Genomic DNA, 25,639 nt, shown 5'->3' with positions numbered 1-25,639 from the left:
AGTTTTTGTTCTCACAGAAAATTATAACTAGCTGAACGTGGCTCTTTAGGGTCTGATCAAGTCTCTAAAACTGCCCTGTACAGAGAGGTTTCTCTCTCCCAAGGACATGGAATGAAATCTCTCTCAGATTTTTTTTTATAAAAAGTTAATAGCTATTCATGCTGATATAATAGCATATCTCTGTTCTGTGTTGGTGCCGTTTGCACGGCTCATGAAACCCTTGAGGTGATAATTTTTTCTGGTGATTTTTTACAAAATAATTCAGTTGTCATAACAGTACTATCAATAGGAAACGTACTTCTTTTATTCGGGGCCATAATAAGAATACACTTGGTAAATCAGTGAACTTGCTAATTAATGATGACAAAATTCCTCCAAAGTAATTTGTCCGCAAGAGACCACAAGTTTTTCATCCAACTCTAACCATTCCCTTTATAGGCTGCCAGGAACTGCTTGGTGAGTGACTCAGGAGTGGTCAAGGTGTCGGATTTTGGAATGACAAGGTATGGCTGAGTGAGCAAACACATTTGTGGGGATTTAGGATAATTCACCTAACGCTTTTACTAAGCCATAAGGCAACACATGCCCAGCAAAATTACAGGCAAAAATAATCTTTTTTGGCCTCTCAGGGGAACATCCTTTGCTTCATTTTTTTCTGGTGACTTTAAAGCTTGTTTGTTCTATGGTCGTGTGCTGATTTCCTTCATTTTAATTCTGGAAAAATCAAAACTAGGCAGTTTATTCTCTGGAGAAGTAAGTGTGTCTCACACTTACCATGAGAAGCCTGGCTTTGAACTGACTCTGTGGTCTGGCTGGTCTTCTACTAGAAACTTTCTGTGAAAATCTTACAGATTTTTATCTTGCAGTGATGCAGGAGGCACATTAGAGCTTGTGTCTCAGACAACAGAGATCGTGCTGCAGAGATAATGGTTGTTGATTTGTATTTTGGTAAATAACTGATTGAAAGAGGCTGTGCAGGGAGTAGGGGATGCTCTTGGGGTAGATGGTTCAGAGTTGCATCTCATTAGCTGACATGCTGTGAGGTGATGAGACCTGGAAAAAGGTTAATTTTCTGCCCTCGTTGACACCCCTAGGTGCTACATCAGGTGGGTGATGTGTGGGTGAGGCGGGGGGGAGCAGCACTTACAAGGAAGGTGTTAAAACACCATGGTTTGACCACATTCTTCTTGGCTTTTCTCACCTTTCCATGCTGCTGAGCTTGCATGTCCCCTAACATCTGAATTCAGATTGGCTGGGCAAGAAATTTATGCTTTTGCATAATTTTCTCTTGTAATACACACGTTTAAGTTGCAGGTGGCCTAGACCTGTGTTGTGTAGCGAATAATCACCAGAGGTCCCTGGGGCAATAAGAAAAATGAACTGGGTCTTGACTGAAACCTTAGTATTGTGCCAGAGAAGCATTTTTCTTGTGTGATGCTAACAGCCATGGCCATTAGGTGGCAATATGAGCTTCTAATATTCCAATCTGTGCCTAACATAATTTGCAGGCTAAGAGGCTGACTGAAAGAAATAATGTCTGTTTGGTTTTTTTAAGGTATGTCCTTGATGATCAATACACAAGCTCCTCAGGGGCTAAATTCCCTGTGAAATGGTGCCCCCCAGAAGTTTTTAACTACAGCCGATTCAGCAGCAAGTCAGATGTCTGGTCATTTGGTAAGACATTCACCATTGAAAGAAAACACTAACTAACACTAACACAGTATTTTTATATTTTATCAATACCAGTTAAGCTCTGGTTATTGAGAAGGGTTCAGTCAGCTCTGAGAAGAAGCTTGGAGAACCCATATGCCACAGTTTTACATGTAAAGTTCCACAGAGACCTTCAGAATTTATTTCTTAAAACCCATGCTAATACAATAAAATGTTTTCTAGTGATGACATGTGTGAACACTTTCTCGAATATGAATCTCAAACTATTTAACAGAAATCCTGGGTTCAGGGTTCAAAATAAACATATTTTTAAGAAGTTATTTGCTTATTTTCTTAATGTTTATTTTCTTTCTTTTCTAGGTGTTTTAATGTGGGAAGTATTTACGGAAGGAAAAATGCCCTTTGAAAAAAGCTCCAACTATGAAGTAGTAACAATGGTTAGCCAAGGACATCGTTTGTATCGGCCCAAACTAGCCTGTAAGCAGGTGTATGAAATCATGATGATGTGCTGGCAGGAGGTAACAATTTCTTTTCCTCTGTGTTGAAAAAAAGTTAATCTAGGAAGAGCTATTAAGCTCTATTGCAGCATTCTGACTGTATCCAGCTCTCTCAGGTGTTTATGTGTTTACTGCCAAGACAAAGGTCTCCCCCTGGTTTGCAACTGAACTAGAATTGTGATAAGAAAATCCACCGAGGAAATTTCTATGAAATAAATGGATTGTTGGATTAAGTATGCGAAGGCATGTAGTAACAAAATGAAATAACTGCTAAATTTGTACTGGTCATGATTTTATCTGTGTACAAATACTGCTAGCAAAAAAATAACCAACTCAGAACAGCCCAGAGGTGGAGAATCTGGTTTTATATTGCTTCAGTTTATTAATCATTACAGAAACATGCCAGAATGACCAAAAATATTTTTAAATGAAAACTTAATTACCTGGTTATAAATTATATTGTAAATATAGATTAACTTGCAGTTGAATCTAAATACAAATCCCAAGGTTCATAAAGAAAGATTACAATAGACTGTAGTATTAATCCTCCTAACCCAGAAAGATACTGACTGTACAGCTTCAAAAAGGTCAAAGGGGCAGCAAACCCAAATTTAATACTTTATCAACAAAATCAGTATAAAACATTTTTTGCAGTATTAAAGCAAAACATCTCTTAGAGGATAAATGCATCTAATGAGGTGTCTGCAGTTTTGAGAGAGCAGCCGAGGTAACCAAGAATGGAAAGAGCTACATGATTTATTTCTAGTTTTTGCTACAGGGGGTGCTGGGGAAAAGCTGCTCTTTTCCAGTAATAAAATTGACATACTGTCTGATGCTTGTCTTGGAGGAGAAGGTGCTGGAACAGAGAGCAATTAGTAACCAAACCAACTGGTGGAGATCTGAAACGTAGAAAGCAGTTGTTTTATGCAGCAAAAAATACATTGAAAACAACAAATGTGTCTGTAGTTCAAAAAAGCTATTCATGGGAGCCAGCAAACTACAGATCATAAAATTTTGGTTATGCTTGGTAACCTGCTTGATACGGCCATTAAAATGGAATAATAAATTATCTGGAAGATAAGAAGTTATTTGTTACCACTTATTGAATATGAATATGTATTTATGGGATTTATAGGAACATCAATGAAATGGATTAAAAATGTGTTTATTTAATCAGATGTTATTAACAATAAACCCAAAGTGGTCATCATGTGGAAGAGAATCTTTGCAAATCAAAAACAAGACACAAGTAACGGCAAGATACTGTCAATGTTTGTCATAGAATATAATTAACTGTGTTGGTACCTCAGTCCTCATTTAATAACTTTATTAATAATTTGTGGAGGAAAGTGAATACTGAGGCTTCAAAATTCAGCAGGCGATACAAATTTAATTAAGTTGATAAATGGAGGAAAAGTGCAGGTCACCCAGACACTCAGAAGATGCTAAATTGACTGTGCTGGTAAGGTCAGCGAAGACACTACCTCAGTGTATTGCTGTAATTAAACAAAACATACAGGATGTTATGACACATAAGGAACTGTATGGAAGATAAAATACAGTAGATGAAGGATGCTGTTGCCTAAGTCTGACAGTGTCATTTCGGAGTCCAAAAAATAACACTGAACAGGCTTCAGAGAGTAACAAAATTCTTAGAAGCATGAACAACTTGCTTAAAGAAAGAGTGGAAGTGGTGATGGGGACAAAAATGAAAAAGTGGAAAATAATTAGTTATATGAAGAGCATAGTCCAGCAACGCCTACATAATGTATTTTCAAAGCATAAAAAGGTGACGCTTACTGAAATTAAGAGATGCATCTAAAAACTACACAAGGAAATATTTTTGCATGTCATGTTTAATGAAATGGTAAATTCATTGCCACAGAATGGTATCAAATCAATAATTTATCAAAATCAACACCTTTATTGCTTTCTAATCACAGTTGTGTATGCTTTTATTTTTAGAAACCAGAGGGACGCCCGACTTTCGAAGACTTGCTTCACGCAATCATTGACATTGCTGAGGGTGAAGATGCTTTCTGAAAAAAAGACATCAGCAGCAGAAGTCTGGGAAAGAAGCCACTTTCCAGAGATGTGGCCTCACCCTTTCTTTTCAAAGGCTTGATTCTGTAAGCTACTGGATGCTGCTAAACGGCACGGGGAGCCTGTAACATCTGATCCGCCCCAGCACGAGGAGAGTTTTACATGATGTTGGGAAATGAGCACAGTATCCTCAGCAGTACTCACAGTCTCTAGACTTTCTCTGAAAAGTCAGCGTTGCATAGCGATAAAGTTGAGCTTTTTATGGAGGAAGAGAGAGAATGTGGCCAAAACCCAAGAGCTTCATTTCCATTTGCAGGGTTGGGTCTATGTATATACAGTCCATGGTTTCTGAGTTTCTCTTTACACGGGCAGTAGTGTTAGTAGTGATTTGCATGCTTAAAAATTGAAGGTATCTATAAATGGCTATTTACTGACATTGAAATCTTTCCAGAGATTCTCCAGAAACATTGTTTTTCTTAATTGATGGGTGTTTTATGACGCATCGAGGACACAAAACGTGTCTCTTTCATTTGCACATAGTAGGTTGTTAACAGCCCAGTCTTCAGTTTAGTATGATTTGCATGCTTAAAAATTGAAGGTATCTATAAATGGCTATTTACTGACATTGAAATCTTTCCAGAGATTCTCCAGAAACATTGTTTTTCTTAATTGATGGGTGTTTTATGACGCATCGAGGACACAAAACGTGTCTCTTTCATTTGCACATAGTAGGTTAACAGCCCAGTCTTCAGTTTAGTGTAACACTCAAAAGCTTTACTTCAGACCTGAGCTGTGGTATGCTCCAAGCCGTTCCATGCTGGTTGGTCAACCAGAGACCTCCCACGGTTCATCTTGATGCTACTTGTGAAAAGTAAGTCCCAGATTCAGCACAACTGGCTGTCAGTGTACCATAGTACCTTGTTTTGGATTAATTTTAAAATAATTTATATGCTGTATGTATTGTAAATATATAAATTCCATGCATTTATTTATATAAAGTGTGTTTTCCTCTTGAAATTTGCAAGTACAAGTTTGTCCTACCTTCCCTTACGTACACAACTACATCCATGGGGTTATAAATCAAGGAAAGTAGACTCTCAAGTGTGTTTAAGGAGGGCCTCCTCTTTCTGTCTGTGATCTAACCTTTCTGTTCTTAACAGAAAATGTCATACTACATGTGTATGTAAATAAACTGGATGTTAACTATTGTTTGGAACCAATTACTGTGTTGCAAATAATTCACTGTCAGTTCATCATGAGCCAGACTCATTGTCCCTGTGAGTACGGTGTTATGTATATGTGTGAATACACACTATACTAAATATATATAGTAGTATGAATAACATATTTAAGTGAATTTGGCCATAATGAAATGTTCAGTGCAGAAATGCCTGAACTCCTTAGAAGTTGCATGCTCTGTCCCTTCTGCTAGAGGCTAATGTCTCCTCAGCCTTGCTGAAGCCTTTTTCAATTATTCTGACTCTGTGCCAGTGGATGTGAGGAGTGTTTGCACTTCAGTTTTGCTGTGGCTGTTTCTGAGTCACTCTATTGCCTGTTTTCTCTCTTTTTTTGTTTTGTTTTGATACTTGTGCCCTTGTGCCATGGGCAATAGAAAATAGATTGCACAGAAACTTCTTCCATAAATTTTTCTTTTTCTGCAGACAGGTAGAAAGGAGTATGATGAAGTTTATTTCCAATCAAGCTAACTACAGTTACCTTTAATAACTTAATACATCCCATCACTGTTGCATTTGAGTATTTCTCTAATCAATTTTGGAGATGCTTAGATCTCTGCACTGCTTTGTCTAAACCTTCACAATCAAAAGGAGAGAAAGCCTGTTGTTTTTTGGAAGGAGTGCTTTCCTTTTCTCATGCTATTTCACAGAAAGGCTACAGGCTGTCAGAAAAGATTTAAATGTCTACTTCCTTTTTCTTAATGATAAAGTCTCAGAAGATTACCTCAGTGACACAAACCAACCTGTCAAAGTGAGTCCACACCACTATCTAATCAATACCAACTGCATGTATTGTTAGAAGGGAAAACCTAGGGGTTTATACCTGTAGTAGAAAAAGGAACATGGAAAATTGAAGGTGAGCTGTGCTTGTCTTTCCTTTCCTAACTGCTCCTTTGCACTGCAGTTTCTCAGTGGAGACCCTGCAAAGTATGGCATTGCCAACATTTTTGTCACTGTCATGAGGAATGCTATAGTAGTAAGTAATGTTTTCCTTAAAACACAAATGAAGCATAGGAAAATCAGGAGAGTAATAGTTTCCAATGAACCTTAAGCCTGTTTCTATACAATAACTGTTGTTACTCATTTATATGATAAACCACACCCAAACTGCTGAGTTTTGGCAGTGGTTTCCTCACTGAGGTAAGTGCTTAGACTCCAAGCCCTTGGCCTGCCTCTTCCCAGTACCTGAGGATAATTTCTGCATACCTGCCCTTGGGTTTGATACTTGAGATGTCAGGAACTGTGAGGTTTTTAGATGAAAGTTTTTTGTGTGTTTTTTTTTTTTTTTGAATGTAGCCTTAGATGGTTAATTTTGGAAAGGATCAACACACCTCTGGAGGTAGCTGTCTTGCTGACTCTCCTGATGTCTTTGAAGACAGGTTGAAATACCGCACCATCGCTTTTTCTGGATGAGTTCACTCATCCTTCAGCAACTTCAATCTGTCTTCTCTGTCTTATTATAGCTGAATTTTTTCAAATGTTGAGGTCAAAAATTCATCTGAACAGAACCAGATATCATGAGATTTTGCTGTATTTTTTTCCTTAGAAGAAATATTTAGCCCTGCTGATTGCAGTTTAATATATTTTTTTCCTGTAAAATATGTATCTGGTACTAGAAAGCAGACACTTCTCCCCCTCCCCCTTTTTTTTATTTTTATTTTTTTTAAAACAGATGTCAGATTAGTCTGGGGTGGCTTTTTTTTTATTTAAAGAAAAAAAAAAGGTAAGTAGGCGGAGTCAAGCAGTATTTGTGGTTTACCGTGTTTCGTTATCAGAGTGAAGAGCTCAGCTAGGGCTGTTCTACTGCCCCAGCTGATGAAGAGAGCTTTGCATTTTCATTTGAATATAAGCGGACAACAACCAGACATGATTCTTTCTACCTGTAAGTAAACTGGGCTACGTATGTTAATTTTGCAGTTTTGTTTTGCACAGCGGCAGCGTACTTAGCAAATGAGCTATTTAAATATTGCAGTAAAAATACCAACCAGCTTTCTCTTGTGCTAGCAGACACTTCTCCCCCTCCCCCTTTTTTTTATTTTTATTTTTTTTAAAACAGATGTCAGATTAGTCTGGGGTGGCTTTTTTTTTATTTAAAGAAAAAAAAAAGGTAAGTAGGCGGAGTCAAGCAGTATTTGTGGTTTACCGTGTTTCGTTATCAGAGTGAAGAGCTCAGCTAGGGCTGTTCTACTGCCCCAGCTGATGAAGAGAGCTTTGCATTTTCATTTGAATATAAGCGGACAACAACCAGACATGATTCTTTCTACCTGTAAGTAAACTGGGCCACGTATGTTAATTTTGCAGTTTTGTTTTGCACAGCGGCAGCGTACTTAGCAAATGAGCTATTTAAATATTGCTGTAAAAATACCAACCAGCTTTCTTTTGTGGTGCTCAAGTGATGTCTGTTCAGACTGCTTGTCTTGACTGTGAAAATTACTGCACCAATACGAATCCATTGTACAAAGGGGTTCAGCAAAGCAACTGCTTTTACATATAGACAGGGAGATACTCCCACATACTGTTCTTAAAAATCATGTGCAGTGTAGATGCGAATGTAATGTTTGGTAGAACTAGAGCTGCTTTTCTTCCAATAAACTCACAGGAAAGACATGTCAGATTAGTCTGGGGTGGCTTTTTTTTATTTAAAGAAAAAAAAGGTAAGTAGGTGGAGTCAAGCAGTATTTGTGGTTTACTGTGTTTCATTATCAGAGTGAAGAGCTCAGCTAGGGCTGTTCTACTGCCCCAGCTGATGAAGAGAGCTTTGCATTTTCATTTGAATATAAGCGGACAACAACCAGACATGATTCTTTCTACCTGTAAGTAAACTGGGCCACGTATGTTAATTTTGCAGTTTTGTTTTGCACAGCGGCAGCGTACTTAGCAAATGAGCTATTTAAATATTGCTGTAAAAATACCAACCAGCTTTCTTTTGTGGTGCTCAAGTGATGTCTGTTCAGACTGCTTGTCTTGACTGTGAAAATTACTGCACCAATACGAATCCATTGTACAAAGGGGTTCAGCAAAGCAACTGCTTTTACATATAGACAGGGAGATACTCCCACATACTGTTCTTAAAAATCATGTGCAGTGTAGATGCGAATGAAATGTTTGGTAGAACTAGAGCTGCCTTTCTTCCAATTAACTCACAGGAAAGACAGAATTTTTTTATTTAAAGAAAAAAAAAAGGTAAGTAGGCGGAGTCAAGCAGTATTTGTGGTTTACCGTGTTTCGTTATCAGAGTGAAGAGCTCAGCTAGGGCTGTTCTACTGCCCCAGCTGATGAAGAGAGCTTTGCATTTTCATTTGAATATAAGCGGACAACAACCAGACATGATTCTTTCTACCTGTAAGTAAACTGGGCCACGTATGTTAATTTTGCAGTTTTGTTTTGCACAGCGGCAGCGTACTTAGCAAATGAGCTATTTAAATATTGCTGTAAAAATACCAACCAGCTTTCTTTTGTGGTGCTCAAGTGATGTCTGTTCAGACTGCTTGTCTTGACTGTGAAAATTACTGCACCAATACGAATCCATTGTACAAAGGGGTTCAGCAAAGCAACTGCTTTTACATATAGACAGGGAGATACTCCCACATACTGTTCTTAAAAATCATGTGCAGTGTAGATGCGAATGTAATGTTTGGTAGAACTAGAGCTGCTTTTCTTCCAATAAACTCACAGGAAAGACAGCCTCAGCTTGCACATGTAAAGAGCTTGTCTTTTAAAGTTTTTTTAGAAGCAAACTCTACCGTGGGTTTGTACCAGACTATCGATTTTTGTAGTGCTGTTGAAAACTGACAGACATACCAGACCAGGAGGCTTATCATGTCTTACAGTAAAGATCTGGGTTTGATGGGTGAAGCTGAAATTCAGTTTTGAAGGCAATTCACCTGCTGCCACACTGCAAGAGCAAGAGCTTCTTGCAAAAGATGCCAGCAGAGTGCAAGTCCTGGACATGGACTACAGCGCTTTCAAAATTAGAAGTGCTTTGAGAAATAGTGAATCAGAAAGAAACTCCAAGCCAAGAAACCTATGAAATAATAAAATGACAAAGTGAAAATTATAAAAATTGATCTCTAATTTGTTGCTTTTGTCTTTGATGATACTTCCTCAAGGCTGCAAATTAGTGTGAGTTCTAACTGAAGATAGGAGGAAGACTGCACGCACAAAGGAGTATGAATTGGTTGCCTTTTCAGGCAATGTTATCAACCCAAAGCATACTGCTGGGTGTTGTGGGACTTTATCAGGCCAGTTATTGGCAGTAATGGACCATCTCAAAGGACTGGTGTGTTTTCACTGTGCCTTCTCTGCTTTCCTGGGACTAGCTTTCAGCCTCTCAAGCAAATGGCTGTTCCTGACAGCTGACCAGTCTTTTGCTGCTTCTAGCATCCCATCTGCTCCACTGTGCACAGATAGATTTGTTTTCAGGTCTCTAGGTTAGTTATCAAAATGTCAGCTGCAATTTTTTATGTTGAGTATTTGCCAGGCTAGGACCAACACCAGTTTCCTAGTATTTCCAGTTCATCCACAGGCTTCTCTTGCCATGATATCTCTTCTCGTTTCAAAACTGAGGTCTGATTTTGGGCATCAGAATTCAGTAGGCAACCACGGCTCTGTACTAGTGTTGGGATTGATATTTGTTAACGTGTCACTAGGGAGATAACATGACACTGTTTTAATAACAAGTGTCTTCATCCTAATACAGCCATTTCCAGAGAGGAAAAGACAAGAACAGTGAAACGGGCGATGCTTCTTTTCCTGTGTTAAATTATTTGTAGAATTAGCTGAACTCTGAGGTTGAAAGCTTTTATCAGAAATTGGAAAAATTAAATTCTCTGTACAATTATAGATTGTGCAGAAGATGGCAAATTTGAGATTCAGCAGCTTCAATACTCATCTTATTTGATTTAAGCTTAGGTTTTAAGCTGCTGACTAACTGCTCCATGGTGACATACCTGAGGATCAAAGCCAAATGCGTTTTGGTAGCTTGTGTTTTGATAGAACTCAGGGAAATGTGGGCAGAGAGGCCTAGTGGGGCTGTGGATATTGGAGAAACTTTCCTTCCTGTGCATTTAAAAGAAGGAAAATTTGACCCATTTTTCTGGAAATTTTGGGAAAATTTTTGAGTATGTAGGAAATAGAGAGGCAGAACCTGAAAATAATGACGGGTCCCTAACTATTTTAACAGAATTCCAGAAATAATTTACTGTTAAATATTATTGAATATTTCTTTTGTGAACCTGTATTTCTTCTCTGTGTCTTCTTGCAAGCATTAAGTCCATCATTCATCATATGATACACCTTATTGGTATCTCTGTTCTTTTCAAAATATGGAATCCGAAATTTGATTTCCTTGATGAAGCACAACTCTCACTGACACCATCACTGATTAATTTTTAATTTATGAACTCTTCAATGTGCTTACATGAACTAGGGACCCAGGGGTCAAGGCCTGCTAATACCTGTGTGACTCTAACACCCTTTGACAAGTCCAGAGTGTTTGGCCTAAGAAAAGGTCATTAGTCCAAAATTGAAGGAAACCAGATAGAATAGTTCCATTTATTTCAGTGATTTGACTTAAGGCATAGCAGAAAGCAAAATCAAGAAGAAATATTTAAAACTGAGTAAACTCTAGGAATCGATTTTCAATTTCTCCTTTGCACTTTAAAACAAAGCAATATTTTTGTTCATAAAAATGCAGTGTTTTAAAAATTATTGCTATTTAAGGAAACCAGATAGAATAGTTCCATTTATTTTAGTGATATGACCTTAAGGCATAGCAGAAAGCAAAATCAAGCAGAAACATTTAAAACTATGAGTAAACTCTAGGAATCTATTTTCAATTTCTCCTTTGCATTTTAAAACAAAGCAATATTTTCTTTTGTTCATAAAAATGCAGGGTTTTAAAAATTATTGCTATTTCTTTGTTTGCCTGATGGCTGTTGAATAGAAGAGAGGAGAGAGGAAGGAAGAGCCCGAGTCACAGGAGGGGGTGTTTGGTGGCGAGAAGCTTCAGGCAGGAAACGCAGGCTTCCTGTGGGGCTGTGCCGAGCCCATCGCTCACACGGCATCGCTGGGGCACCTGGAAGCAGCCCTGGGTGTAAACACCTTCCTCAGCCATGAGCAGAAGGTTAAGTTTAATCAAATCACTCATTGAGCCTATCAAAGCTTTCACCGTTTGAAGCGTTGGGCAAGTCTTTCTAAAATGGCGTCACAGAGCAGCTTTGGGCCTCTCTGTAGTGAGTTATGCACTCCAAAAATATTATTTTAATGGGGGGGAGAGAAAGTGGTGTGCAAGAAGCTTACCAGCAACTAGGGAGGATGTAAAATGCATACAGATGCTTTGCTTGAGCTGCTAAAATTCCTATTCATCAGGTCAATGCTTTCTGACAATTCAGTTAAACTAAACCTGGATTTGGCTCTGTGGAGCTGAAGGCCTTTCTCTGTCTGTGTTCCTTGATAACATTTCCTAGCAGACCTGACAAATTTCCACATGGAAATTAACAGTTTTCACTGCTATAATTTCTGCTTTTATTAATTTCTACTGAGTTAATTCCACAAGTGCTCTAGGAGCAATGCCTGGACAAAAGAATTTCAGAAAAAATGATGTTGCCAAGAACAGATACATGAAGACAGGTTTATTTTCAAAGAGCTGGAAATTATCTTCTTTAGGATGGTAAATACCTGCTGGATTGATAGGCTGTGATTTGACACTTACAAGACTCCAATAAGGAGAACAAGGAGAAGCAAACTGCGTAACTGTGCAAAGTTTGTGCTGCTGCTCCTCTGGACCCAGCAATTCAGTTCAGCCTGGGCCTATCTGGCCCCTGGCCTTAGTCGGATTAATCCGAGTCTTTGCTTTTTATGTGCAGAACTTGGTCACATTTTGTAATCTGTAATTGGTTACACACTCTAGCTTTGGAAAAAAAGTCATTCACCAAATGAAGCACCTGTCCCAGGAAGCACTGTAATTGAATCTTTAACTTGTATCTTTCCTGTGGTTTTATGAATAGGACAAGACATTAAATAATACATTCATTTATTGCTAATTGCTTTTAGTACAGTAAAGGCGGTGTCTAACATGAAAAGCATCTATTAATAGAGCAAATCCGAAATTCACTGAAGGCAGAAAGGATTCTTGAGCTTATGCTATAAATTCATTCAAATAGCTGAGCTCATAAAGAAGAGCAAGACAGAATTACATGTCCATAGCATCTGCCCTGAAGCCCTTGCTTTCGTGCTAACAGCCAAATCTTTAAAATCTTCTTAGAAGATCATTCTTACGTCATATTGAAACTCCGCAGTGCTGCTTCCAAATATTTCTGGTAAGTGTTCTATAAGGAGAGCAAGTTGTCTAACGAGGAATAATATGTTTAATTAGACTAGGTGGTTTAATCAGAAAAAGCAGGCTAGCTTTCGAAGTCCATATTCCTTTTTGCACATCCTAAATACTTTATAAACACCGATTAAAGGCAATGACACTGGCTGAAATAAAAGGAACCCAAGAATTTTTTCACCCATGGTCTTGACTGTTTATGAAACACAGAAATGATTATAAAAAGAAATGGAAACCTAACATAGTCTAGGTCAGGGCAGAAACACAATTCCTTCCCAAGACATTTGGGAAAGTTTGGTAAGTAGCATGTAATTTTACACAACCCTTTTTCTAATGAAATTGCCATGACTTCCTCAGAAGACTGTACCTGCAAGACTGCATCGTTGTGCAATATGCTTCTAAGGCACTAATTAATGCTGCTTCAGACACTCCTTAACACTGTGACACTACTCTTGAGTTTATGGGGGTTTTTTGGGATCAAAAAAGCAATGGTAGTAAACCAGAAATAATCCCAGTGGACTTTTTAGAAGTGATTTTCATTCCATGCTTGTTCTCACCTAGAACATTAATAATTGCAACCCTGTAGTAAAACAATGCTAGAGACCATGTTCAGGCAAATCTCAGCCACTATAATTTTAAAGAGCTGAGGGGCAGTTTAACGTACACTGGAAGATTATGCAGCAAATGAATGGCATTGCCCCTGTCTCTTCAGCCTGGTTTCTTTAAAGAAAATTGTTGGTGTCAGCTGGCTTGGGTATTTGTAATTGCTGTATTTTGCATAGCTGTCAGTGGAAACTTTTATTAACCATATGATAGTGCCTTCTGATTAATGTAGGCTCATCAGCTTCCCACGCGATAGGTTCTTCACAGGATGCAACAGTCTAAGGGAAATTGCCCCACGACTTTCAAGATAAATACCCTAACCAAAACACATATGAGACAGGTCTCTTCCTCTTCCAGCTAAGAACTAGTTTTGATCTTACCTTTCTGACATTCTCCCTTCTTTTAGTAGTTTAAGATTTGCCAAATTAGATGCTTTCATAAGGAAAATAATTACATTTTCATTGTGTAGTAAGGTTGCTTAATATTTTGAGAGCTAGGATGCATACTCTCAGCACACTTGGCTGAAACACCGATAACAGGCATTGGCAAAAAGTCTTACAGAGCACCAGAAGGGACATGCTATTTATTCCAGGCTGCATTAAGTCATTAGGATCAGTGAGCCGAAAATGCCATGACAGAAAAACAAATAGAGTGAAAGACACTGGTGGGAGAAAGACATACCTTGTGAAAGATAAAATGACAGAATACTGAGACCTTGGATATTTCAATATTTCAAATAACTTTCTGTAGGCCGCTTTTTGTACTATGATCTCTGTGGCAGAGACAACTCAGGGCTCCTTGGAGTGGGGTATAAAGTTTATTTTCTGCTGGTGCAGCTGAATATGAGTGGAGTTTTGTCTGTGCATGCCTGGCTCTCAGGTTTCCTAAGAGAGCACACATACCTCGCACCCGAGAGCCTGAGCCCGGCCCGCTGATTCTGCTGCCCTCCCACCAGCGATGTGTGATGGTGAGATGGCTCAGGGAACCGACCCAGCAGAGAGTGATTCCCTGCTGGTTTAGCATCCTATCTCTCTTGGCTGGAGATGAGATGAGCAGCAGCGCAGAGGGAAAGAGGACAGGACCATAGCTGCCACAGCTCGGCTGAAACTGCTGTGTGGACACAACTTGGGGAAAGTAGGTCTCAGCCCGAGTAGAAGAGGACCAGAGCAGATGTCAACCATTTATTTAGCTCATTCAGAGCTTCTTAATGCCTTCCACCCTGCTTAATACCATATCCTCTCTGCTACTTATACAATACTCATACAAAATGTATTAGATTGATTTCTCTCTAACTGTACAATGTCCATGATGATTTGTCCAACGTATTTTTCTCAGGATTGTCAACCACTTGGCACCTAAGTCTAAAGCACGCCTTTTTTTAGTACTTTAAACCAGAACATACGATCTAAAAATTGTATCATTACTGAAGGAGACAGTTTGCCACCTCCTGTCCCTGATGATTCTCATCCCTTTCGTTGCACTAGTTAGAGCTTTCCCCGTGGTGTGGTCAGACTGGTACTGCTCTGGCTGACGAGGTCTTTCTTTTCCTTTCTGATGTAGTGAGCTGATTTAACTCCTCACATGGCCTCAGAATTGCTAAGACATTTTAAGGGAGACAGAGCAAAGAGCTGGGGCAGCAGGAAAGGTCTGCTCTCTTTGGTGGATGCAGATTCAGCCTCAATGATTTGCTGATACCACACAACAAGACAGAGCTAATAACAGGGCTAAGCACATAGGATAGTCCTTAATTCTGAAAGTTTTGTAAACAAAGAGGAACACTGAAAATATGTGAAATGTTCTTGTTCACAGATCACACCATCCAGTCTGTTTTCTGCTGTTGCTGCTGCTGCTGCACAGTGCAAAAAAGGTATGTGAAATGCTCAAGCTTTTCAGCAGTTAGGGTGATAAAAATATCTACATATAAAGGACTTTTAAAAATCCCTGCATTTTCAGTAGAACTCCTAATTGTTCATAAGTTTAAAGAAGCTCTACCCTGCATATCCGTAATATGAAGGAAGGCATATATATCTATGAATGATTTTTTTTAAATGAGAAAATCTATAGATATGTATTCACAGAAATATTTCATGTTTTTCAAAATCAGAGCAATGAGAACAAAAATGAACCTGGACCCTGGCACTGGCCTGGTCAGCGAGTATTCAGCCTCACAACCAGACGTTTCCTACACATCTCCTTGGAAGGGCAAGGTAAGCAATGTTTTGGCAGGTGAAAAAGAGAGAATTGAGGTGATGTGCCGCATGGTGGCTCAGTACCAGAAGGAGGAGAGGAGTAACTAACTCTTGAGCACGTGAGGTGCTTCATTGCATAAAAGTTCTAGAGTGAAGGTATATGAAGACTCATGCTGATGTAAATACAGGGTCACAGTGAAGCTTCCCAAGCTCTCTGTCATGGACAAGGTGGTTTCTTCTCCCTCTTCTGGGTTTGGATGATGGAGGTGGAAAGGGTGGAATTGCCCTGTTGGGAAGACTCCAGTTTGCCTTACTCAGCTGACATGGGAAACATCCACCTCACTTTACTAGATCTAAACTGAATAATCTGAGCTTTCAAAGCATAGCCAGGTGCCAAACTAGAACCTAACCTGATGCAAAAGAAAATTATTCTGTTCCTGCCAATTTGCTAAGAAAGTCTGTAATGCCCTCTGTGTTAATTCTCCAGATAAATGGCCAAATTGCCAGACGTTGTAACTCCACTGATTTCAGTGCCACTCTGCCTTTACACCAGCTGAGGAGTTTCCCAGCATTTATACCATGTAGAAGCCAAGGTAGATGGCTTGTTTGTTATTCACTGTACTTTTCATTGTCACTTTAGTTTCTACACAAAACTACTCAAATCTAAGTCTCGCTGTTTTACAAGCGATGAGGTGATAGTGCTTTACAAGGGGAAGTAATGACCACAATGAGTTCCTTTTAGTTAGTGAGATGGTATAATAGCAAGGGAATTAAGCAAGCAATACTAGGGAGAAAGACTAATTATGAAAGATACTTTTTTTTTTCACTAGCGCAAGAGGCAATTGCAGTCAAAGAACAAGCCGTTACCTCCTCTACCTGCCGAAGCCTTGGAAGACTACACAAAAAAACCCAGAGTTATTGCTCTCTATGACTTTTTTGCCAGAGGACCCTCGGATTTACCACTCAAGAAATCAGAAGAATACATTATCCTTGAACAGTATGATCCCCACTGGTGGAAGGCAAGAGACCAACATGGGTAAGAGAGCGGGCATCTATTTCAGTCTCCCTATACAGAAAGAAAAAAAACCCCAAATAACCCCTGTGAAATCAGGCAGATAGAAAGACATGTGCAACAATTTAGGGGCAGGTTTGAAAGTGTTCAGCTATGTACGAGGTGCACAGTTTGACCTGGCAGACTTTTGGCAGTGTTTGGTGCCCCAGAAATGGGTGGGGAATCTAGAACGTGTTGAGAATTCAGAGCTAAGTCCTAGGCTCAGCAATTTCCTGAGCAACATAAGGGCATTTGAGGATCTTGCGAATCACTGGGCTCTGAGCCATGTGCAAATCCAGCTTCCCATACTTCAAATTCTTTACAATGCAGTGTGTATGTGTAAAAGCTTCATAAAGACTGTAGAGATTATTAAGACATGTGCCTGAAAAAGAATCCCTGATTAAAAATTCCTGGCCGGAGCCATGTGCAAATCCAGCTTCCCATACTTTAAGTTCTTTACAATGTAGTCTGTATGTGTAAAAGCTTCATAAAGACCGTAGAGATTATTAAGACGTGCCTGAAATAGAATCCCTGATTAAAAATTCCTGGCCATTTTAGAGAGCTTGATAACTTCAGCTAGGATCCTTTCCACATTTATGGATGTTTCATGTCATTTTCCTTTCTCCTTTGCATTTTCTTCAGTGTATCCTGTACTGTCATGCTGGGAATAGTTATGTGTTACATAATAACTGTCTCCTTTTCATTCAGATTTCTCCTTTAAACTCTTTCAAATGCTTTTTCTTAGCTCATATTTATAGACAGAGTCCGGTGGATTATTATTTTGTATATACATGCAGGCACGCACTTTTTACACTTCACACTTAAAGAAAAAAAGCTTTATATAGTTACAAGGTTAGAAATTAAGGGAGTGGCTTCTGATTCAGAAGAAATGTTATTTTTTTCCTAAATTTTCTTGTGATTTGACTTGAAAATTTTCATTAACATGCCTGCTCTCAGCATTCTATAAATATCTTATCCCAGCTGACTTACTCATTTCAATAGCTGTCACCATCCACAGTTGTGGGTCAGAAAGACCATGTCTGGGACCAAAGGACTAAGACTTCTTTTCAATTCCAATGTTGGGATTCAGTATCTAATAACATAGCCAATACTGCAAGTAAGCTTTATAGTTCAACAAAAGGCAGATGCATATCTTAATCCTATGAATATTATACACCATTCTATAAGAGAGTCATAAAATCATTTAGGCTGGGAAAGACATTTAAGATCATCAAGTCCAACCGTTAACCTAACACTAAACTATGTCCATCAGCACCATGTCTACATGTCTTTTAAATACCTCCGACAGCACCATGTCTACATGTCTTTTAAATACCGCCAAGGGTGGTGACTCAACCACTTCCCTGGGCAGCCCATTCCAATGCCTGATGACCCTTTTAGTGAAGAAATATTCCCTAATATCCAATCTAAACTATCCTCAATATGTCATTTCAGGAATGAAGGTCTAATTCCCAGCAACTATGTTACTGAGAACAAGGAAAGTAATTTAGAAACATATGAGTAAGTACCCTTGAAAATTATAATTGCACTTTATTTTCTAAAAATGGAATGATACATTTAAGTGGTTGATCCTTCAGTCTTTATTAGACATGAACAGATGTTTATTGAAAGCTCCATTTTTTATTTTTATTTTTATTTCTACTCTTAGAATGAACTAACCATTTGGATTTGGAACTATTTGTTCAGGGAATGTTACATGAAGTTACAAACACCAAGTACTTCAACAACATTCACTTGCATAAATCACAATGTCAGAATCCAGATGTTTCCTATTTCTGCAGGCTCACTAGCTAATGTTTCTGTATTCTGATATCTTCCTGTTGTGAACATGTAATTAATTGACTAGAAGATAATTCTGATTACTTCAACCTAATTTACTGGAGAGAAGAGTAAAATTCTGCAAAATTCTAGAGAAGGGAGGCTTGATACATTGAGCAGGACCATACATTTCATCCCAGTTTGGTGTAACATATTGCTGGGTTTTCTTTTGTTTGAGCTCGTACTTAATCAGAGTGAATGGGGAAAGACGTTAGGGAGGCTTGATACATTGAGCAGGACCATAAATTTCATCCCAGTTTGGTGTAACATTTTGCAGGGTTTTTTGTTTGAGCTCATACTTAATCAGAGTGAATGGGGAATGACGTTGTATTCACAGTGATCTCATAAAGTCATTCCAAATTAAGAGATGCTCATATACAACAACAGTTCTATTCAGGTTTTTGGACTGGGAAGATGGATTACTTTTGTGAAACAGCAAAAAATCATTTTTACTGGCTGAAATTAAAGGATAGATTATCTCTTTGTTGCAGGTGGTACTGCAAAAACATAAACAGAAGCCAAGCAGAGTTTCTCTTGCGCCAGAAGGTAACTCAGCTTATACAGAGAGCTAACGATATCTAGAAAGATCTATCAGTAGAGGCATCAAGACCGTTACCCCAGGCAAATTCAAAACTGCTTGGTATGCAGTTTTGAGAGAGAGTACTTGAAAATAAAAAGGTTTTCTGGGGTAAGCGTACACTGCAGACTATTCAGACTTCAGAGAGTTCTAAGTTGTAGCCCAAGCAATTTCAATGCAGATTTTCCGTACTAGATAAGTTGAATAACATGCGGTTTACTGTGCTTATATTTTGTGTGAAACACTGAAGACTGAAATCTGTGCAGTAAGGACGTTACCAAGGTGTCAGAGTTTAACAAAACCCCTGCCTCTTCCTTATGAATAGAGCAAACAACCCATATTGTGTTCCACCCCCTAGCAGTTACCAAAGTGCCTAACTCAGTTAAGCTCATTAGGCCTTTGCTCAAGGACTAACACAGGGCTTGGGCAAGACAGACCAGAGAAGAACATCTCAGATTGAACTGGTTTACAGTATTTTATTGTAGTGATTTGTACAACTTGATTTTTTAATACATCAAAGCATTTTCGCTACTTCACACTGAAGAGTATAATCCACCTAAATTATTTAACTGCAAGAAATTGCCTGGCACTTAGTATTTTCCCTTGGTTAATTTTCTCTTCTATCTACCTGGTTATCAGTTCCCATTCTCCACTGCTTTATCCCCTTCCCAAGTAGTCATATGTATTCCATAGAATTTGGTTATCAGCTGCAAGTCCTATCTGAAGGGAGGATTATTTATGCTCAAAAGGAGAAAATAACTCTACTTGGATTTCTTTTCAGTCCAAAGAAGGGGCATTTGTTGTCAGAGATTCAAGCCAACAGGGACTTCTTACGCTGTCCGTGTATTCACGAGCCAAAGGGTGAGTAGCTCTTGCATGGTCGGGATTTGAATTAAGAGGTGATGGAAGGGCTTTCCTCAAAGTCCTTGGGCTAAATGGACATGTGGTGGACAGGAGCAGGGAACCACTGGGCTGCTGTTCATGTAGAGTTATTCACCCCATGTGCAGAAATGTTGATGGTGGGCAGTGGATCTGGGAGCCAAGGTGCAAATGTTCTGCCGAGACAAGATTAACTGCTCTCATTGAAGTCCTCAAAGAATCTGCTGTGAAAGCCGTGCATCCCACCCATGTAATGCAGGCAATAAGACCTTGCATTCACATCTTCTTGCCTCTCTTCCTACCTGAAGTGCCACAGCTGCCACGCCATGGCACCACAGCCTTTGGCTGCTGCACCAAACTGCTTCCCTTCTCCGCAGGCTCTGCGCACAGTAAATTCATCCCAGACTCCCTGCCCCCAAACTTCTCCTGGTTTTCTCCTAAAATCACCTCACCTCCCCACTGTGCAGTCTAACTTCTGCTGCTGGAGGGCTGTCACAGGACTCACTTTTCTCCCACGTCAGTTGCAATCACCAACAGCCCTGTCTTACCCCTCCTCGAGCTGCCTTATACCCCCTCCCTCAGCCCTCCTACATTCTCCTGCATCAGTGGTGTCTGCTTTCCTTCTCTCCCTCTTAGAGAAAGCCAGAGGTGATCCAAGGCAAAGGGATCGTTGCTACCACCACCCTCTTCCTCTCTCCCTCCCCTCCTTGGAAAGGTGGGACAATCCTCCCCACCAGCCCTGTGCCGGGCAGAAGCTCAGGACTGCAGTAGGGTACCAACCTTCAGCAGCCACCTCCAGCTTGAAATGCTAACTAACTTGACATTTCTTCATTTTGAATACCCCAGAAAGCAGCAAAACGTACAGAAAGTAAGACAGATAATGTGGAGAAATACAGAAAAGTAAACTTATCAAGTAAAAGCTCCAACGAGGAGCTTCTTGAGAAGCAGAAGAAAATGTAATCCCTCAGAATACATGAGTATGTTTTATGTTTTAAGTTTTTGGAGGACACTCTGGTAATGAAGAGCATTTTAATTTTAAAAGTGCTGAATTAGCAGGGACATCTGTTAAAGGCTACAGCTATTTCTTATGGATGCAATGACACTTTTGCAATAAAAAACATGGTGCAATATCTCCCAAAGTTGGAAGAGAGATCCAATCAATAAGTCTTTTTTATTTTTCCCCTACACACTATACCAGCTACACACAGCCATTTTAAGTTGAGAATCGTACCTCAAGTTTTCGGATTTTTCTGTGATTTCTTCCAAAGTGAATGAAATTTAATCAGATTTATAGTACAAACTGTTTTTACTGAAAATTATAACCCTTTGTTGATTTCAGAAATCATAATGGAGATATTCGACATTATCAAATTAAGACAAACCACTTGGGACAATATTACGTAGCAGAAAAATATCTCTTTTCATCTGTTCCTGAACTCATCGAGTATCATCAACACAATGCTGCAGGTAATGCATACAAGCTGATAAGGTACCTGAAAGTAACAGTGGGAAAAATGAATGAACCCAGGGAGTCCTGGGTGAGGGATGTACTCACTGGTACTGCTGGCTCATGAATTCAAAGAAAATGAGTGACAGACACAAAAATAATTCTTGCAATGGGAAACAATCCTCAGAAATCATGCTGGAACCACTTAGGTGGGTGACACAGTATTGTGACACATTTATTCAATATAATTAACATCATGCAAACAAGCAAGGGTATCACTTTGATTGTATGAAAGTAATGATATTTTTTTTTAGTCACGGCCCTATTGAATAGTTTTCCTCCATTTCTTTTCACTGTAGTGTTTTATCCAAACAAGCTGTAAGCAAAAGTTAACATCAAGAAATAAGAAATGAACATCAAATTCCAAATATTTTTGTTTGAGAAGAGCTACGATATAGCATACTTTGGATAGACTAAAATGGAGCAATCAGTCAACAGAATATTGTTGTTTTGTCCCCTACAGGTCTTATCACTCGTCTCCGACACCCGATTGGATCAGCTGGATGTTCCTCACCAGCAACAGCAGGATTTAGTTACGGTAAGTTTTCTGCCTTCTTTTGGTGGAGATGCCTAGGCAAGAATTTCGATCACATTCATGCAGCTAATAATTAACTTGTACCCATGAAATTTCCCAGTAATAAGAAACACATAAAAACCGCATATTCACCAGAAATAGACACTCATTTCCTTGTAAGGTGTCAGTACCAAATGACACACCTGACTCGAGTCCTTCTCAGCGACTGCTGTGGTTCTGTTACAACCATCAGTGCATTTCAGAGCTATCTGGACTTTTCTAAGCGGGCTAAAGACTCAAATATATATTTAATAGCTTTTCAAAGCCTATTTGATTTTTAAATTCTCAGGAAATGGAAATGAATATTATTTATGAGGAAGATTTTCCTTGTAGCTCTGCAAGTTTTAGAAGTAAGGATGAAATCTTACATTCAGGAAATGGAAATGAATATTATTTATGAGTAAGATTTTCCTTGTCAGCTCTGCAAGTTTTAGAAGTAAGAATGAAATCTTACACAGTATCAGAAAACAAGGAATAAATACTAGTTTTGTATATACAGATCAAGAAGTTGGTATCATCTGGCTGATGCTAGGAACCTCCAAAATGGTGTATCTTTCCTGTGAGTGTTCCCATTAATCTCAAGGCTTAACATTCTGAAGGGCAGAGCTCTCGTGGTTATTAGTAGAGGCAGCCAATAACTGTTTCTGTAGCGATACTACTCATCCAGAACTCGTTCAGAGTTCAACACCACATCTGATAATGCCAAAGAAGTTCTCATATGCAATCAAAGCTAAACCCTTGTCTTATCTTTAAGCCTCAGACACTCTTGAATTAAGCAATTTAAACACTAATCACGTTCTACAAGCTGTAAAATGACATTCACTTATAAACACATATATGAGCATGTGGAAATGTTCAGATATTTAAAATTCATGCTATAGCTGATGAACAATTGTGATGTTTTGCTGCATGCATTAACTGCAAATAGCAAAGCACATCTCCTGGAACATGGCTCAGGAAAGCTGACCTGACTGTTGTAACTATTTGGGTTGCTTTTATAGAGGAGTGGGAATTAAACCCATCTGAATTGACGTTCATGAAAGAACTTGGACGTGGGCAGTTTGGAGTCGTTCAGCTGGGCAAATGGAAAGCAACCATCAAGGTTGCCATCAAAACAATCAATGAAGGTGCAATGTCTGAAGATGACTTCATCGAGGAGGCCAAAGTGATGATGTAAGTACAAAAGCTGTTATATCTGATGGTTGTCATTGAGGCAACCAAGAAATAAACATAACCTTATTCCATTCAAAACAAAGAGATGAACTAGTTTGATGGGAATGGTGGATGGGCAGGACAGAAAGGCTAATATAAAGGTCTGAACTGACTGACATAAATGCTCGCTGCACCCATTGCCAGGCTCGCTCTTTAAAGCGTGCACTGCTTTGTGCTGTGGAGCTCAATGGGGAATAAATGTGCTGAAAAACAAAGGTGCTTCTACAACTATTCTTTCATCCATAATTCAGTGCTGCTAGGACCACTGGCAGAGCCCATACCTAATGAAAGCTTTTGAGAAATTATATTGCCACGTCTGCTAATTCTGCAAATTAGGGAAGTATCCCAACTGGCTCTTGCCACAGCCCAGAGGAGAAGAACCCTTGCAGGGTCATGTCCCCTGCCTGAAAGACAGGCATAGCTAGGCCTTTCCATTTCACATCAGCCAAACCAAGCTATGCATTCACTGCATTTATGTGAGTGATGAACAATTACTAATTCAAAGCGTGCACTTCTTGGAGGAAAGTGTAGGCAGAAATGTATTAGATAGTGGGACAACTCTGAGGCCAGTCGAGTGGAATGTTATCAAGTCCTGAAAGTTTTTTTCAAAACCATCATGAGAACCAAAGATCTAGTTACCTGCCAGGGACAAATACTAGCCTGCCTAACATGTGATTTTAAACAGGAAACTCTCCCACCCGAAGCTGGTCCAGCTTTATGGAGTGTGCACACACCACAAGCCTCTCTACGTTGTGACTGAATTCATGGAAAACGGCTGCCTGCTCAACTACCTTCGGCAAAGGCGAGGGAAACTGGGCAGAGACATGCTGCTGAGCATGTGCCAGGATGTGTGCGAAGGGATGGAATACCTGGAAAGAAATAGCTTTATTCACCGTGATTTAGTAAGTCCAACAGTTTTTCTGAAGTTCTTGGTAAATATTGGCAGTATAGAACACGCCACTGCATTTTATAGCATGCTAATGTGCCCTGTAACACTTCAACCCTGCAGGATCTGATAAGTCAATAGTGTTTTCCTGCCTCTAAGTCAAAGCTTTTAAGCTGTTCTTTTTTCTGTGAGCAGCTGGAAAAACTACCTGATAACTGAGAGAAGTCAGAAAAAATAGGGATATCAGCATGGAGCAGGCTGATGTTAGGACATCCTAATATGTTAGGACAAGACTATCACGCAGTGGTCACAACACAACTAAAATTGCAGCCATACAAAAGGTCAGAAACAATGAGGATTTTTTTTATATAAAACAAAATTTTTTTCTAGCTATGTTTTTTCTGCTTCCTACTGCCTTACCTTAATGCTGGGATATCTGGGTGGCTTTTCAACCCTACTCCTTACACACAGGGAAACACAGGAGAGGAGCTTGTTTCCTTACTCTCTGCTTCTTGTTCAATGCTCACATCTGGATGCAGAGAGGAAATCTTCCTGCTCTCCTCCCTAGTTGCCTGAAGAAATACAAAATCCTGAAAATTTCCAAGGAGTTCTTAATTTCTGTAATGAAAAAGTCACACAGAAATTTTAAAAATTCACACTGAGTGTCCTAATGCTACTGTTCAGGAAAACATCTGCTTGCTTAACTAGACTCTGCAGTCTAAAATTTCTTTCACCATGCAGGAATATGTAAAAATATTGCAACTCATACTGCTAGCATTTAAGATGATATAAGCTGTACGGGTAGCTACACAGCAGTGAAGTATGTTCACTGACTCAGAGTCAGAAAGTCACTTAAAGTTTTGAGCAAGACGCTCGTCACCTTTTAGAATGTGACCAATATGAGCTGAAAGAAATTTTTCTTAAAATGCTTTAGCACGGGTTTCAGATGATACGTTTATCTTATCTTCCCCAGGCCGCAAGAAACTGTTTAGTCAACGCTGAGCACATCGTTAAAGTGTCTGACTTCGGCATGGCAAGGTAGGAGGCCATCGACGAAGGTTCTGTGAGTACCTGTTCTCAGTCAGAGGCAGCACGACCTTGACTTAACCTCCCCGCTTGCTTCGCTGGTTTGGGAAATCCCACTGCGGTCCATTTTTGAATTCTGATGAAAACTGTATTGTTGTTTAACTGTTCTACCATGAACTGGTTGTCATGTCCCCTCCTCTTGCTATTGGTGAGCGCAAGACAAAGTGCCAGGTACACTTCAGAAGTGTCTTTGGGCAGAGAAACGCCCAGGGTGCGCAGCCAGAAGCTTGGAGAAACATGTTTCCCAACTTCTCTGAGCAGTGGGGAGGACAGAAAGTCCCTAGGGACACGTTCGGTGCTGACCTTTAGAGGTGGCAGCAGCTGAGTAGGTGGGGAAGGAGGCGGGGGGACCAGCAGGGCGGGCAGGAAGCGTGATGTGCACTCCTCTAGCAGGGAAGTGGTTTTTCTGCTAAGCGAGAGAACCAGCCAAAGATAGAATCATAGAATCACAGAATGGTTA

General features: G+C 39.5%; 2 protein-coding genes across 4 annotated transcripts in view; both read left to right on the top strand.

Moving 5' to 3' along the window:
* Positions 1–4,779, top strand: part of TEC (tec protein tyrosine kinase) — a 54,948-nt gene extending 50,169 nt beyond the window's left edge. For all 3 annotated transcript variants that reach the window (XM_014945518.1, XM_014945516.1, XM_014945517.1), the window contains 4 exons: positions 439–503; positions 1,556–1,674; positions 2,032–2,189; positions 4,134–4,779. In XM_014945518.1, coding sequence (XP_014801004.1) covers positions 439–503; positions 1,556–1,674; positions 2,032–2,189; positions 4,134–4,211 — 420 coding nt within the window. In that variant the 3' untranslated portion in view covers positions 4,212–4,779. The remainder of the gene's footprint in view (positions 1–438; positions 504–1,555; positions 1,675–2,031; positions 2,190–4,133) is intronic.
* A 3,915-nt stretch (positions 4,780–8,694) lies between these two features.
* On the top strand, positions 8,695–25,235 carry LOC106890003 (tyrosine-protein kinase TXK-like). Its single transcript, XM_014945531.1, has 12 exons — positions 8,695–8,788; positions 15,189–15,246; positions 15,484–15,586; positions 16,399–16,604; positions 18,075–18,140; positions 18,950–19,004; positions 19,817–19,896; positions 21,254–21,381; positions 21,885–21,959; positions 22,997–23,168; positions 23,893–24,109; positions 25,067–25,235. The coding sequence occupies exons 1-12, from the start codon at positions 8,722–8,724 to the stop codon at positions 25,133–25,135; spliced, it is 1,296 nt and encodes a 431-aa protein (XP_014801017.1). The 5' UTR covers positions 8,695–8,721; the 3' UTR covers positions 25,136–25,235.
* Positions 25,236–25,639: the final 404 nt, after the last annotated feature.

Source organism: Calidris pugnax, unplaced genomic scaffold (genome assembly GCF_001431845.1).
Source record: "Calidris pugnax isolate Ruff unplaced genomic scaffold, ASM143184v1 scaffold58, whole genome shotgun sequence".
NCBI classification, from domain to species: domain Eukaryota; kingdom Metazoa; phylum Chordata; class Aves; order Charadriiformes; family Scolopacidae; genus Calidris; species Calidris pugnax.
This window is presented reverse-complemented; position numbering and strand designations above follow the sequence as displayed.